This window comes from Penaeus monodon, chromosome 39, assembly GCF_015228065.2.
Source record: "Penaeus monodon isolate SGIC_2016 chromosome 39, NSTDA_Pmon_1, whole genome shotgun sequence".
Lineage (NCBI taxonomy): Eukaryota > Metazoa > Arthropoda > Malacostraca > Decapoda > Penaeidae > Penaeus > Penaeus monodon.
Window position 1 is genome coordinate 18681226 of NC_051424.1, and position 19958 is coordinate 18701183.

The following is a 19958-nucleotide window of genomic DNA, read 5'->3' on the forward strand; positions in this document are numbered from 1 at the left end:
CTCTTCCCGGGGGAAGAACGCACACCCTGCAACACTTCCTCTCTTACAAAAGTAGGGGTTTTGCGCATTTTGCACTTCTTAATATTTTGTTGCTAATTTGTTGCTAATTTTTATGGATTATCATGTTACAAATTCTCTATTTTAGGTGGCAGGACAGACCATCAGCAGAACAGCCAATCCAGCACTTGCAAAGGCAGTTACAAGTGGCATCAAAGGTGTTGCTTTGCAACAGTCAGTTCTCCAGTCTACTGTGGCTGGCCCAACACTTGGTCAAGAGACCGTGTTGGGCACACAACACATCACAAATTTGTCGTCAGGTGAGACTGTGTAGATTTCATAGATTTCAATCTTTCCACAGCTCAAGAAGTGTCTATGTCAGAGGCAAGAATAGATTGGTGGAGTTTTTGTCACAAGAGTCCTTTTGATTTGCAGGGAACATTGGCCAGGTAAAGCCTCGAGCACCTGTTGTTACACTAACTACCAGGGAAGCAGCAAGACTTCCAGCTCCCTCTGTATCCCAAGCCAGACCCAGTGCCTCTGCCACCACCACACCAGCCAGCCAGCAGCACACAACTCAGTCTACTCTGGCATCACAGGCAAGGCCCCTGCCTCGTGTTATATTGACATCTGATTCTAACTTTCTTGAATATATATATATTTTCAAAATATTTTCTTTTCAGTGTTTAATGTGTTCATATATTTTGATTGGATTATACCATTAGTTAATACTACATTAGTTATATGTGAACTTATGCTTATGACACTTGATCTGTCCTCTAGGTTAGTGGTGTCTCAGGAGGAAAGATATCCAACACTGCAACTGTGGTGAATATGGCCACCACAGCAGCACAGAAAGCCAATCTCATCTCTCTTGGTGGTTTCAAGTTACTACAGGCTACTCCACAACAAGTAGCAGGTACATACTCTGGTATTTCTTAGTATTAATCACACTTTCAGGACTTTTACAACTTTACATTTTATTGAATATTCATCTTATTTATCCTTTGCAGGAAAGAGTAGTGGATCAAATAACCCAGTGGTTGTGAATTCTATAACGAAACTGCAGACACTCATGGTCGATGGCAAAGTGTTGGTACAAGGAGGGAAGGTAAGAAAATCAGGTAGCAGTGTGTCAAATAAAATATAGATTAAAAAAAAAATAGGGGTGCCTATAATTGCAGTGTATTGTAGATGAGCTTTATGAAAAATATTTGACTTTTACTAGATGCAATACATAAATATGGTTATAAGCAGAATTACTAATATTTCATGAAGATATTGGTAGTGATGAGTACTTGTTCCCTGTAGCAATACGATAACTAAAAACATGGTACTGCAATCTCCAGTCCAAAATATTTGCTTTCTATCTTTCCTCTACCATAATGTTAGCCATGTTCAAGAGATCCTTGCTTGTCAAATTCATATAAGTACATAAGTAAAATGCATAATTGGAGAAGGTAGCCTACCATGAAGATATGAATTCTATTGAGATAGCTTAGAGACATATTTCAGTACATTTTGGCAGGAAATGTTTGGTGATATCTTGTATATTTATATTGATTTGTTTATTTGATCTAGTCTTACATAGTGTTTTGTTTTCTTTTTAGCATTGTAGACTTTCATTGCATATACCTTTTCTTCATTGCTTTATCCTTTTCCTTTATCTCCCTTGTTTTCTTAGTTACTTATATCTGGATTATTATTGTTATTTTATGAGGGCTTTCTCCCCTTCATTTTCCTTTTTTAATTTTGTTTTGCCTTCTCACCCAGTTTATCTTATTTTTCATATTCCTATTCTAACATTTGTAACTCGGACTGACATGAAAGGCATTTAATGAGATGTGATGAATGTTTGACTCTAAAACTGTAAGGAAAGTGGGAATAGACAGACAGACAGACAGAGGCAGACAGACAAGACAAGTCAGATCAGATCAGATCAAGTCAAAACACAACATGACAGAGATAAACATCTGCACAATCAGTAACAGTGAATGTAGGCCTAACAATCAAAGTTTGGTACCTGCAGGTGGTACAGGCCATGCCGGGTAGCGTAGGGATGGGAGGCAACATGGGAGGGAAGCAGTTTATCTCAGGTATTCTTCCCGGACAGCAGGTGGTCACCGTAGAGAACCTTCTCAGCCAGGGTGACAAGACAACACAGCTCCAAGGTGAGGAAACTGTAGAGCCACATAAGTATATAAATGTATACATATTATTAAGATTAGAAAGCTTTGAAAGTTGTCCAGCACTTTAGAATCCAGAGTCACAAAGCTAATGGTAAACCTTCTGCTTTTCAACAGGTGGGGTTGTAACAACAGTAGCAGGAAACAAACTAGCAGGAGGAAATGTGATCCAACTGGCAGGAGGAGCAGGTGGTGTCCAGAGGTTGACCCTAGTGTCTCCACAGGGATCACACCTTCCTCTCAATGCAGCCAACCAGAGACTTGTTTTGGCTACTAGTTCACAGGTCTGATGTGTTTGTATGGCACAGGAGGGGGCAGAATGGGAATAGATAAGAACTGTCTGGGGAAAGGGCATATAGGGTACAGTTGATTTTAAAACTATGTATTTATTTGGTGTAATGTATTTATCACTGAGAGAATGTTACATGGAACAGATTTATTTTACAAGTTTTATGTTCTTTCATGCCACATTTGTTATTTCATTTCTCATATGTATTTTGCACTGATAATGGTTACTTTTAATTTTTTTCTGTAGATGTCTTTTTTAGACTTGGAGTTGCAATGGCACTACTAATCTAAAATAATCTTGCATGGGATGACGTGAATCAGGTAGTGTTCAGTATTGATTCCCTTTAACATTTTCCCTCTTTTGTTGTCTCCAAGCACCCACTCACAGCTGTGTTTGCTCTCCTCAGGCAGGGAAGATAGATGGGTCTGGCAATAAGGCTCAGGTGGTCCAGACCATCCAGACCTTACAGCCTGGCACTCATGTGGTGCAAAGCAGCTTTGGGGCTGTCACAACTACAAGCACCACCACAACCACACCCACTACACCCACCAGCACCAGCAACACTACGCAAGTCATTACCGCACCCATAACCTCCACGCGCATGGGAGGCTCCAACACCCAGCCTCGATTCTTCTCCGTTGGTCAGCAGCAGACTACATTAGCAATTTTTTTTGCAGGGTGGTAAAAAAAGGGGCAAGGGGGCCCCCCGGGTAAGCTTTTTTTAGGGGAATTGGGGAAAGGCCCAAAAATGGGGGGAAAGCAGTTTTTAAACCCCCCTTCCCCCCCCCCCAAGGAAAAATTTCCCCCCTTCCCCCCGCGGGGACCCAAACCCCCCAGGGTTTTGGTTTTTTTTCCCCGGGGGGGGGGGGGGGGGGGGGGGGGGGGGGGGGGGGGGGGGGGGGGGGGGGGGGTTTTTTTTTTTTTTTTTTTTTTTTTTTTTTTTTTTTTTTTTTTTTTTTTTTTTTTTTTTTTTTTTTTTTTTTTTTTTTTTTTTTTTTTTTTTTTTTTTTTTTTTTTTTTTTTTTTTTTTTTTTTTTTTTTTTTTTTTTTTTTTTTTTTTTTTTTTTTTTTTTTTTTTTTTTTTTTTTTTTTTTTTTTTTTTTTTTTTTTTTTTTTTTTTTTTTTTTTTTTTTTTTTTTTTTTTTTTTTTAAAAAAGAATTAAGGGGGTAAGACAAAAGTTAAAAGGAAATTTTTTAGAAAAAATTTTAGAAAAAATTTATAAATATTTTAAAATTAGAAAGTTTAATTAATGTAAATAATTTTAAAATAAGGGTTAAATTTGTTTTAATTTTTAATAAAGTAAAAAGAAAATAAAAATTATAATAAAGATTTAATTATATGTTAAATAATTTTTAATATAAAAAATGTTTTTATATTATTTTTTTAAAAAAATAATAATAAATTTGGGGAAATATTAAATTATTTTAAAACTATTATTTTTTATTTATTTATTTTTTTTAAGAATGTTCATAAGATTTATTTAAAGTTTTATTTTTCATGAATTTTTTTATTTATTTATATTATTTTATAATATTTTTTAATTTTTTTGAAATTTTTTAATTGGTTAATATATATATCTAAAATAACTTAAGGGATATAATATATTTTTCAAAATTTTTCCCCCTTTAAATTTTTCCGTCTTTTGTTTTAAACAAATATTTTTTTAGGAAAATAATTTATAATATGTAAATTAAAAATTAAGTTTTGGGGGTTTAATATTTTGTAAATAAAGAAAAAAACCCCCCCATTCCCCCCACAAAAATAAAGTATTACCCCCCCCTTTTAATTTTAAAAGGGGGGAATTTTTAAACCCCCCCACCCTATTTTCTTTTTACTTTTTAAAAATTTTGTTTTAATTATAATTTAACTTAAAAAGGGAAAAGGGTAGGAAAAATAATATTTATGGGTTTCTTTTTTCGAAATTTAAAACCCTTATTTTTTGAAATTCAAATATATATTTAATTATATTTTATTATATATATATATATTTATATATATATATTTATCTTATATTTAAAAAAATTAATATATGTTTATATTTATTTTAAAATATGTTTTATAATATAATTTATATATTATATATATATATTTATTATTTATTTAAATTTATTATATATAATATATTTTTTATCTATATATTTTAAATTTTATATATATATATATATATTTTTATATTTCTTGTATAAAATATATTTTATATGTGATTATATATATATTTTATATCTATTAAATTTTTAATATTTATTTAAATAAAAATTAAAATTTAAAAAATTTATATATATTTTTAATGTTACTCTCTTATATATTATTTATAAAATATACCTATATTTTAATATTCATATATATATTAAAATATATCTTATAATTATTATTTTATTTTTTCCCTATTATATTTTATATATTAAAATTTTATATGACTTTATATTTATATTATATATAATATATATATATATAATATAATATATTTTAAATATATATTTTTTAAAATCCGGAAATTTGTAATATATATATAATTTTATATATATATATATATTATTATTATATATATATATTTTATATACATTTTAATACTTAAATATTATATATATATATATATTATTTTTATATTAATATTTTATTTAAAAATATGTAAAAATTAAAAATATTTATATAAAAATATTTTTAAAATATTATTAAAAATATTATTATGTGATATATATATGAATATTATTTTAAATTATATAAATTATATATATTTATATATTATTATTAAAAAATTAATATAAAAAATTTTTATATATATAAATATATTATAAAAAATTTTTAAAAAATATATATTTATATTAAAAAATGAAAGGATATAAAAATATATTTATATAAAAATATATGAAAAATTTTATCTTTATATCTATATTTAATTTATATATATATATTTTAATTTATAATGTTTATAGATATTTTTGAAAATATATTTTGAATATTATTTTTAATATCTAATATAATATAATATTATATTTATAAAAGTTTTATTTTATATTGAAATATTATTATATATATATAAAATTATTTTATATTATATATTTTTATTAAAATAAATTTTGGATTTATATTAATATTATCTATTTCCCTATATAAAATCCCATAATATAAAATATATATAAAATAATATATATTTTTTAAAATATTTATATATTTATATATAAAAAATATTTTATATTTTAAAAAGTAAAAATATAGAATTAAAATTTTTTATATTTTATAATATATTTATTATATATTATATATATATATTATAATAATTTTATATATATTTTATTTTATATATATTTATATTATATAATATAAAAAATATATTTTATATTTTAAATTTTTAATATATATATATATATTATTTTTAAATTTTATATATAGATTATATATAAATATATATTTAAAAAATATTATATAAAAATTTTAATATATTTTAAAAATTTATTTTAGATTATAATTTTTATATATTATAAATTATTTTTTAAATATTATATATATTATTATTTTATTATATAATATATATATATATATATATTATAAAAATATATTTTTATTTGTATAAATTAATATAGATATATATTTAATATATATTATCTAATTTTATATCTATCTTCTATATATTATTTTATTTTTGTATGTATTATATTTTTTATATTATTTTTATTTAAGTTTTTCTTTATATAAAATATAATATATATTTTTAATATTTTAATCTATTATAGGTTATTTTTATAATTTTATGTTATAAAATGTTTTTTTTTTTTATAAAATTTTTTATAAAATAAAATTTTATTTTTTTAAAAATTTTATATATTATTTTATATAAAATTTTATTATATATATATTTTAATATATTAAAAATGTATATATATTATTTTATATTTTATATTATAAAAAATATTTTCTTATGTTTTAATTATGTTATTTATGTTTGATACTTTCATTTTGGATATATTAATATAAAATATTTTATGTTATTTATATATAAAATTTGTATTATTTTATATTTTATTATATATATAATATATTTTATATTTATTTAAAATATATTTTAATATATTTTTAAAATATTTTTAAATTATTATATAGATTTATTTATATATTGTTTTTATTTTATAAAATATTTATATTATTAAAATATTTATATTAATTAATATTATTTTTATATTAATATATATATATTTATATTTAAAAATTTAAAAAATATTTTTATATATAGATATTTAAAAAATTTTTATAAATTAAAATATATTTTAAAATTTTATATCTATATAAAAATATATATTATATTTTATATATTTATATTTTAAATTTTTATTATATTTTTGTTTTATATATTATTAAAATGTTTATTTTATATATAAAATTTTAAAATTTTTATTATTATGTTTTTATTTTTGTAAAATTTATTTTTATTTTTATGTATAATATTTTATTAATAAAATTATAATATATTTAATATTTATATATATATTTATTTATATATATAAAATTATATTTTATTTTGGCTTTCTAATTTATATATATTATTTTTATTATTATAAAATTATTTTTCTTATAATAAAATATTTTATATTATTTTAATTAAATGGTTATTATTTATATAGATTTTCCTTTTAAATATATTATATATATATATATATATATATTTTTTATTTTATTTTTTATATATATATTTTATTATATATATATTAATTAATATTAAATATAAAATTTATATTAAAATTTTGAAAAATTTTTCTTTTTAATATCTATTTTAAAATAAAATTTATTTTGTATTATATTTTTTTTGGTAAAACTCTTTGTTTTTTATATGTATATATCAAATATTGTTTTTAATATATTTTAAAATAAAAATTATTATAATTTAAATATAAAAAATATAAAATTTTTATGTATATATATATGTATTTTTATATATTATATTTTTATTTTTTATATTATCTAATATATATATAAAAAATATATTATATTTTTATAAAAAATATTTTTAGGGGTAAAAAAATGTTTATTTTTCCTAAAAAAATATATAAAATTTTTATATATATTTTATATATATATAAAATTTATATATATATTATATTTTATATTTTATTTTTAAGTAAAATAAAAATTATGGTATTTATATTATGGGAAATTATTTTTTTTATTTATTTTTTTATTTATTTTTAAATTTCTATCTTAATAAAATTATTTTAAAATATTTATATTTTTTTTTACACAAATTCTAAATTAAAATTTTTCTTTTTTTTAAATTTATTAGATTATATATTTTAGATTTTTTTTTCTATAAAAATTATAATAGATATATTTTTTCCAATTTTCCCTTTATAAAAATTATATATTTTTATATTTTTATTATTTTTATTTTTAATATAATATTATTTTTTTATACTAACATATTTTATATATTTATATTTTTTATATTTTAAAATAAATATAATAATAATATTCTATAAATATTTATTTTATTTTATAAATATATTTAAATAAAATTTTATACATTTATTTCCCCTTAATTAATATTTTAAAATTCCTATAATTTTAAAAATTTTAATATAATTTTTTATATAATAAAAAATTTATAATAATATATGTATTAATATATTTATAATTAAATAAATATTTTTTCTTAATTTTATATTTTTCTCTTTTATATATTTTTTTATATATATTATTTATTATTTTTAATTTATTTTATTTTATTTTTTAAAAATTTTTTATATTTTTAGTATTATTTTATATATTTTAAAATTTAAATATATTTAAATATTATATATTATTTTTTATATATGTTTCCTATTTTTGTTTTTTTTATAATTTAAAATTTTATAAAAATTATATTTTATAAAAAATATTAATATATTTTAAAAATTATATGTATTATATTTTTGTTTTATATTATATTTTTAAAATTTTATGAAAAATATATTTTTTATATTATAAATATATGTATTTTCTTTGTTTTTCTATTTATTAATATATTTTTATATTTATTTCTATTATATTAATATGTTTTTATATTTATTTGGGGATAATTATTTATATAAAATTATAATATATATAATATTTATCTTTGTATTATTATTTTATATATTTTTCTCTAACTATATATATATATTTTTTTCTATATATTTTATTTTGTATCTTATAATATTTTTTTTAAATTTTTTATATATATATATATATATTTTAGATTATTATTTTTTATTTAATATATTTTGATATATATTTTAAATATATATTTATTATTTTTATTTTTAATTAATTTATATATATTTTTTATGTAAAATTATAGATTTTGTATATATATATAGTTTTAAAATTTATATTTTGGTTATTTTTTAATTTTGGTATATATATATTTCTTTTTTATATATATGTAATAATATTTATATATCTTATATATATATTTTATATTTTTAAAAATTATATTTTTTATATATATAAAAACTATATATGTTGGTTTTAATTTATTATTTTGTTATCTATATTAATTATTTTTTAAATTATTATTTTTATATAGGGTTAATTATTTTTATTTATTATATATCTTTATGTATTTTTAATTTTATGTATATTTTTATATTTTTTAGAAAATATTTTAAAATTGTTTGTTTTAAAAAAATAGGGTATTTTTTTTTTATTTTTGTATTTTTTATTTTTATATATTTTATTTTTTATTTTTTATTTTTGTATTTTATGAATATTTATTTATATATTTTTTTTTAATATTTTTTATTATATATTTTTTTAATTTTTATATATTAATTAATTTTACATTAAAATTTTTATATTATTTTAATTATAATTATATTATAATTTTTTATATAATGGGAAAAATTTTAAAATTTTAAAATATATCTTAATTTTTTAAATATATATATATCTTTATTTTATTTTATAATTATTATATTTTTCTATATTTAATATATATATAGATTTTTTATATATATTTTTATAAAAATTATATATTAATGATATATATTTATATATTTTAAATTTCTTATATATATATATCTATATATATTAAATATATTAAAAATATATAGTTATATTATAAAATATTTTACATTAATATTTAAAAATATATTAATATTTAAAATATACTTTTATATAATTTTGGGGATATATAGATATATAATTATATATCTTATTATATTTATCTATATATATTAATTATATATATATATTTTATAAATTCTTTATTATAAAATTACTAAAATATCAAAATATAGGAATATATTTTAAAATAAAATTATATATATATAATAATTTAAAAAATTTTAAATATTATTATATTCTATTTTTAAATTACCATATTTTAAATATTTATAATAATAATATTTCCATATTAAAATTTTAATTTTATTTTTATTTTAAAAATTTTTGTTATATATATATATATATAATTAATTATTTTATATTATACTATAAAATTTTCTTTATATATTTATCTATAACTATTTTATATAAAATTTATAAAATTTATAAAATTTTTAAAACATATATATATTTTAAAAAATAAAATAAAAATATTATATTATATATAATATAAAAAATTTATATTTTATTTATATAATTTTATATATTATTATATATATATTATATATCTATATATATATATATATAATATATTTTAATATATATATGTATATATATTTTATGTATATTATATTATTATATATATATATTATATTTATATATTAATTAATATTTTAAAATTTTTATATATATAAAATAAAATATATATTATATTTTATTATATTTTTATATTTTTAATTTTTAGTATAAAATTTTATATATATATATTATTATATTTTAAAATTTTATATTTTATATATAAATTTATTATATATATTATAGATTTTTAATATATTTTTATTTTTTTATGTATATTTAATTTTATAAAAATATTTTTATAAAATTTTTATATATATTTTTAAAATTATTTTAATAAAAATTAATTTTTATTTTAAAATTTTTATTTATTTTAAATATATTTATTTTAATTTTAAATTTTATTTTTCCAAAATATTTAATATAATTATATATTTATATATATAAAAAAAATTTTTTTTAATATATATATATATTATATATATATATATATATATTTTTTTATTTATATTATATTTTTTATATAATTATATTTTGTTATATAATATATTTTTTATTAATATTCTTATATATATACTATATGTTTATATATATAATTTTAAATAGAATTTTTATATCTATATTTATATTATATATTATATTATATATTATTATATATTTCTTTCTAAAATATTCTATTATAATATATTATATATAAAATTTATATGTATTATTATATATTTTACTATAATTTTTAATTCTCTTTTTAATATATTTTAATTATTTTTCTAAAATATATTATATATTAAAATTATTATATATTTTATATCTTTTATTTATTATGTAATATTTATATTATATTTACTATATAATATATATATATCTTTTTTGTTTATTATTATATATTTTTATAAAAATCTTATATATATTATATATATATTTTTTATATATTTTATATATTCTTTTAAAATTATTTTTATAGAATTTTATTTATATTTCTTATATATATTTATTATTTTAAAATATATATATATATTTTAATATTACCCTTTTTTTATATATTTTAAAATTATATAATATAATATATTTTAATAAAATCTATATATATTATACTAATAAAAACCTACATAATATATATATTTTTTTAGAATTATATAAATTTTTTTATAAATATATATATTTATTTTTATTTTTTTTATATTTTTTTTATATATTTTATTTTATATATATATATAATATTTATATATTTTTTTATATAAAAAATTTTTAATTAAAAAATTTATTTTTATTTTTTAATTAATATATTATTTTATTATATTTTATTTTTATTATATAATATATATAACATAAAAATTTTATATATTTATTTATTTTATAAAATTTTTATTTTATATATATATATATATATATATCTAATATATATATTTTTAAAACCTTACCTTTTCCAAATTTTTAATTTTTTATATATTATATTTTTTTAATTTTATAAAATATATTATATTTTTTAATATTATTATATATAATAATATATATATAAAATAATATTTATTCTTTTTGTATATAAAATATATATATATATATTATTATAATATTTATAGGGTTATATTATTTTATTTTATTATATAATATTTTTATTATATTAATATTTTATATATATAATTTAAAAAAAAAAAAATATATAATATATATATTATATATTTTATATTTATGTATTATATTTTAAATATATTTAAAATAAAATATTATAAAATATATTCTATTTTAAAATTATTTATCTTTTAAAATTAAATATATATATTTTTTATTTATATTTTTAAATATATTTATTTATATATATTTAAAATTATATATTATTATTTATCTATATATTATATTTAATTATGAAATATTAATATATATCTATATTATCTATATATATTATTTTATATTTTTAATAAATAATTTATTTATTTGATATATATATATATAAAAAAAATAAAAATATATTCTATATTTTATTATTAATGTATTATTATATTTTTAAAATTATTATTTTTAAAATTAAAAATTTTAAAATATATATTTTATTTTAAAATATATATATATTATTTTTAAAATTATTATTTTAAAATTTCTCCTTTTCTATATATAAATATTTATATATAATATTATATATATAAATATATTTTTTTTTTTTTTATATATTATATATTTTCACATTTATATATAATATATATTTTTATATAATATATTTTTATATATATAAATACAAAATATTATATATAATATATATACTAATCTTTCTTATATCTATATTATAATTATATAACCTATAAAACCCTAATAAAATATAATATGATTATATATCTATATAATATACTTATATAAACCTATTTTTTGTTAATATTATATATTTTTAATTTTTATTATATAAAATATATATTAATATAACATTTATATGTTAATATTTTAATATTTATTTTATATATTATACAAATTATTTATATTTTATATTATATCTATAATATTTTTATTTTTATATATTATATATATTTTATATAAAATTATAAAAATAATATATAATATATAATAAATTTTTAAAATTTTTATATTATTTAATATATATATATAAAATTTTATATAGATTAAAATTTTTAAAATATATCAAATAATTTATATATATTTATATTTTGTTTATATATTATCTATAAATTTTTTATTTGTAAATTATTATTTTTGTTTGATCTGTTTATAAAATTATATATATATATATATAAAATTTTTATTTTTAGTTTTATTATTATTTTTTATTTTTATTTTATTTATATTCTTATATATATTTTATCTTTGTTTATTTTGTTTTTTATATATATAATTATTTTATTTATTTATAAATCTATTATGTTTATGTATTTTTTTATTTTTTGTCTTTTTATGTATATATATTATTTTTAAAAATATATATATAATTATTTTATAATATATTTTTTTGGGTTGGGTTTTTAAATATATATATATTAAAAAATTTATATACATATGATAAATATTTTATATATATATATTATATTAATATTACAATTATATATAAAATTATTATAATAAATATATATATATATTTTATATATATTTTAAAACTATTATTATATATATTATTAAAATATATATATATAATATTTATATATTTTTATTAAAAATATTAAAATTTATATTAAAATTTTATATTATCTATATATTAAAAAACTTAATTAAAATATATATTTAATATTTTATATATATATGTATATATTTTTATATCTATTTTATTATATATATATATTTTTTAAAATATATTACCCGTTTTTTCTTTTAATCTATTTTATTATTTTAATTATAAAATATATTTTATATAATATATATTTAATATGTATTATTTTTATATATTTTATATATATATATTTTGTATTTGTTTTATATTTTAAAATATATATATTTGTTATATTTTTGTATATTATATTATTTTATATATTGTATATTTTATTATGGATTTATTTATATATATATTATTTTTTCTTTATATATTTTTGTATATATATATTGTTTCTTGTTTTTGTATTTTAATATAAATATTAAATAAATTACTCATAACAAAAAAAAACCAAATAAAACCATAAATTCCAAAAAAAAAATTTTTAAACCCCCATATTTCAACCCATCCAATTTTTAACTCACTCAAAATTTCAAACCTTTAAAATTTGGGGTTATAAAGGGGTTTTTTTTAACAAAATTAATTTAATTTCCCTAAATTTAAAAAGTTTTCATGTTTTTTAAAACCCAATAAAATTTTAAAAATTTTTAAAATTAAAAATTAACCATTTTTAAAAACTACCAATTATAATTAAAAATTTTTAAAAATTTTAAATAAATTAATTCTTGTAACCTTTCAGAAAATACCATTAAAAAAAAAATTATATTATATAATATTAATATTATTAAAAAATTTTATATATAAATTATATCTTTTATATATTATAATATATATATATATATATATATATCCTTATATTTTTAATATATTTTAATTATATATATATTTTCTATTTTGTTGTATATATTATATATTATTATATAAATATATAAAATTTATTTATAATTATAAAAAATTATATATCTGATTATAAAATTATTGTATTTACTTTCTCTTTTATATATTATATTTTTATTTATTATATATATATATTCTATTTTATATTTATGTTATAAAAAGGATAAATATATATATTTTTATTATTTTTAAAATATTATATTTTAGTCTATATATATATTATATTTTTAATTATATCCCCAATCTCCAAATTTAATACTTATAAAAAAAAAAAAATACAATAAAACCCCCCCTTTAAATTAAAAAAAATATAATTTGTAATATAATTTAATATTAAAATTTAAAAATCTATTATTATAATTTTTTAAAATATCTTTATTACCAGGGTCCCAATCTTTTTCTAAGGTTTTAAATGAAAAATGTTAAAAAAGGTAAACGTATCTTAAAACTATAATATATAAAATACAAATAAATAATTAAGTTTATGCGGGAAGGGGTAGAAATAATATTAAAGAAAAAATTAATATTATATTTTATATTATGTAATATATAATAATATTTTTATATATATATATTTTTTAATATATATATTTATATATATAAAATTTTATATTATATATATGTGTATATATTATATATTTTTGTTTTATATATTAAAATTATATTAAAATTTATTTTTATATATATTTTATAATATCTTTTATATAATATATAAATATATTATCTTATATATAATTTTAAATTTATTTTTTATATATTTTATATATATATAGATATATAGTATATCCAATATCGTATATCTTTTTCATTTAAAAATATATATATTATAAAATTTATATATTATATTTATATATATTATATATAAAAATTATATATTATATTATTATTATGTATATATATATATTTTTATTATATTTATATTTATTTTATATATTTATTTTATAAAATATATGTTTAAAATATCTAATATTGTATATTATATATTATATATATATAGATATTATCTATATTTATATATATATATATATATTTAAAAATAAATTTATAATATTTTTATATTATATATTATTAAAATTTTAAAAAAATCTATATTTATATTTTATATTTATTATATATTTGATATATTTATATGTATATATTTTGGAATTTATATATATGTTTTATATAAAATATATATATTTTTATATATATATAAAAATAATATATATTAATATTTATTATGGTTATATATTTATATATAATATATAATATTATTTTTTATTTTAATATATATATAATATATTTTTATATATATTTTATATATTCAAATTTATTATATATTTTATATTTATATATTTTATATATATAAAATATTTTATTTTTATAATATAGGATATATATTATATAGATTTTTATATTATCTATATTTATATATATATATATAATTATATATATATATATATATATTAATTTTTATATTTTATTTTATATTATATATATATATAATATTTAAAATAAATAATTATATATACATTAAAATTTTCAAATTTTATATTAAAATATTTAAAATTTTATAATATAATGATATATTAAAACATATATTATATATATATATATATATATATATATATATATTTATATATAACATTATTATTTTTATATATTATATATATATATATATATTATCCATATATATAAAATATCTTAATTTTATAAAATAATACTATAATATATAATATATATATATATAATTATATATATATATATATATATATTTTGTTATTATATTTTAAAAATATTTTTATATATTATTATATTATAATTTATTATATATATATATATATCTATTTATATATATAAAATTTTTTAAAAATTGAAAATATATAATTTTTATTTTTAAATAAAATATATATATATATATTATTATATATTTTTAAATTATAATATATAAAATATATATATTATTTTTCATATATCTATAAAATTCCCCCCCATATTTTTATTTTATTTTATATTATATATTTTTATAAAATTTATATTATATTATATGATATATAAAAGGATAAAATATAATATATAATAATTTTATTATTATTATTATAATATTAATATTAAATTATATATTATACCTTTTAATTATATTTATATATAATATATTTATTAAAATATATATATATTTATCCATATATATTAATATATATAAAAAATTTTATATACATATATATTACTATATATCTTTATATTTTTATATCTTTTATTATTATTTTTTATTATATATATATCTTATATTTTTCCCCCTTTTATATATTTTAATTTTTACAATATTATATAGAAAATAAAAATTTTAAAATTTTTCTCTATAAATATTTATTATATATTTTTATACCCTTATTTATATACTCCTTTCTCTTTATTATATAAAATTATATATATATATATTTTAATACATTATAATTTTTATAAAAATTATATATATATATATATATATAATTTTTATCTATTATAATACTTTTATATTTTTATTTTACAATATATTATATACCTATTTTTATTTTTATAAAATAAAATATTATTAATTTTGTATATATATTTTCATATAAAATTCCAAAAATTTTTATTTATATATATAAAATAAAAACCTATTTTTATATATACTCTTATTTTATTCTATCACTATAATATTTTTTATATTTTTACAAAATCTTTTTGATAAAATATAAAAAGAAAATATATATTTTTATAAAATATATATTATCCATATATATTTTATTTATATATATTATATTTATATATCTAATTATTATAATATAAAATTTAAATTATATATAAATATATAACTATATTCCCATTATTATAAAATAATTATATATATATTAAAATTAATCTATATTTTTTTTTATTATATTTATTCTATTATATTATTATATATTCTATCTATTTTATATTATTATTTTATAAAAATATTTTAAATTTTATATATATATAAATATATATATTATTATAAAATAATATATAAAATATTATATAAAATTAAAATATTTTTAAAATTCTTATTATATAAAATTTAATATTTTATATTTTTATATATTTTATATATATTAAAAAATATTATATTATTTTATAAAAATTATATTATATAAATTGTATATATCTATTAATAATATATTATATATATATTTTTTTATTTTTTTTTTGGGGTTTATATATATATATAGTTTTATTATATATATAATATTATATTATATAATAAAAATTTTTAATATTATTATATTTTTATATAATATAAAAATATATATTTTATTATTAATATATAAAAATATATATTTATATATATAAAATTTATATATTATATATATATATATATATATATTATAGATTTTAATATTATATGATTATCTATTATATAAAATTATATTTTATTATATATTTATCTATAATTTATATATATATTATATATAATTATAAAATTTTTATATATATGTTAATATAATTATATATATATATATATATATTTTTAAATATATTTATTTTAAATTATATATAATGGTTATAAAATTTTTATTTAAAATATGTATTATTTTTATGTATATTAAAATTTTTTAATTATATATAAAATTGTAAAATTAATATATATGAAATATATATATATGTTAAAAAGAAAATTTTAAAATTATATAATTTGTAAAATTATTAGTTTTGTATAGTTTTAAATATATATGTATATATATATTTTATTAGATATATATATTTTTAATATATATAATTTTTAGGGTATATATATCATGTATTTATATTATATGTATTATATATATATATATATATATATATTTTAATAAAATATATATATATTATATATGTAATTAATATTATTATAAATATATTTATATATTTATTATAATATATAATATATCTATTTTAATAATTCTATATATAAAATATCTATATATCTATATATATATCTATATATAAAATATCTATCTCTATCTATATCTCTATTCTATAATCTATATATGAAATTATTATCTATTTATGAAATAAAATTATATCTCCCTATTTTATGTATATACCTACATCTATCTATTCTATTTTATATTTTATATAAAAAATCTATTATATCTTTTATCTACCCCTATATCAAAATATATCTATATCTTTTATATATCTTATCTTATTTTATCTTTCTATCTATATTATCTATATAATCTATATCTATATTTTCCTATTTTCTATTTTAATCTATATCTTTATCTATAATACTATATTTTCCTATATAATCTATTCTATCTATCTTCTATCTTCTATTATCTATATATTTTATATATATATATATAATATATATATTATATATTTTATTATAAAATATTTATATATATATTATATAAAATATATTAAATATATTTAATTTTTTTATATATTTTTATAATTTTATTTATATTTTAAATTTATATATAAAATTATATATATATGTATAATATATTTTATTTTCTGAAATATTTTAAAATATATTATTTTAAAATTTTAAAATATATATATATATATATATAATTTTTAAAAATATTATATGTATTTTATATTTTTATATATGTATTTTACCCACACGACCCCACAAAACCACACAAAACACACACCCCAACCCCCACACACACATATAATATATAATATTATATATATTTATATATATATATAAAATTATAAAATTATAAATAATATATTTATACCTATATTAGTATTTATATATATTTATATATGTAAATTTTAATTATATATATAATATTTTATTATAATTATATATAATATATTATATATATATATATTATATATTATGCGGGGAGCAACTGATGGAGAATACAGAGAGGGTAAAAGGGAGCTGCCGGGGTCTTCATTGACCGGGGAAAAGGGTACGATAGAGTCCCAAAGATCGGAGGTGGGGGAACTGCTTGAGGCTGAAAGGGGTGGACGAAATACGTCAGGATAATCCAAGACTGTCGAAGGCCCCCCCCAACGAAGGTAAGCCCATATTTGGAAAACCCGGACATTTTCAAAGTCAAATTTGGGATTGCACCGGGAAATCCGCCTTAGCCCTTTCCTTTTTGCATTGGCCCTAGACCCCCGGGACGGTGGGGAGTGAAAGGGGACGCACCGGGGACCCTGTGTACCGACATGTAGCCTCAAGGGAGAGACAATGAGGGGGTTTAAGAGGGGTTTGGGAAACAGGGGAAAAAGGCAATGGAAGAGCGAGGCTAAGGTTAGCAGACGAAACCGAGTACCTCTGCGGGGGAACAAGACCCAGAGGAAAATGAGGATGCAGGGACGAAGCAAAACGAGCCCAAAAATTTCCCAGTACCTGGCTCCACGGTACAGTGGGGGACGGGGGGTCGGAAAAGGGAAAGGGGGGGGAAAAGAGGATCCGGGGTTTGGGAAAACGCATGGGGGAAGTTTACGGGAGTACTCTGTGCCGGAAGGTACCCCCGGGAAGGGTTGAAGGGCAACTCCAAAAGACCATGGTCGGGGCCGGGAAATGTTATAGGGAAAGGGGAAGCAGTGGGGGGTTTGACAAAAGGCCAGGGGGGCAAAAGAAGGGGTGGCAAAAATGAGGATGCTAAGGATGCGCTGGGGAAGACGAGGCGGGAAAAAACCCCAAACACAAAGACGAGAGCCCTTTTTGGAAAAAAAGTAGGAAAAAAAAAAGCTGGGGAGAAGCTAAAGGGGTCCCGACTCAGGGGGCCCGGGCACGTGACAAGGAAAAGAGGACAGTACGTGGGCAAAGGGTGAGGAGACTGGTGGTTGGGGGAAAAAGGGGGGAAGCCCCAAAGGGGAAATTTGGGGGTTTTGGGCATC

The 19958-nt window shown here is 14.5% G+C and overlaps 1 protein-coding gene across 1 annotated transcript in view; it reads left to right on the plus strand.

The window, feature by feature from the left end:
- Window positions 1–19958, plus strand: part of LOC119597322 (nuclear factor related to kappa-B-binding protein-like) — a gene marked incomplete in the record, with an annotated part of 59298 nt that overhangs the window by 25676 nt on the left and 13664 nt on the right. The window contains 8 exon segments of the mRNA XM_037946870.1: window positions 34–51; window positions 146–317; window positions 433–596; window positions 781–916; window positions 1011–1108; window positions 2027–2168; window positions 2301–2467; window positions 2879–3129. Of these exon segments, the coding sequence (XP_037802798.1) occupies window positions 34–51; window positions 146–317; window positions 433–596; window positions 781–916; window positions 1011–1108; window positions 2027–2168; window positions 2301–2467; window positions 2879–3129 (1148 nt within the window).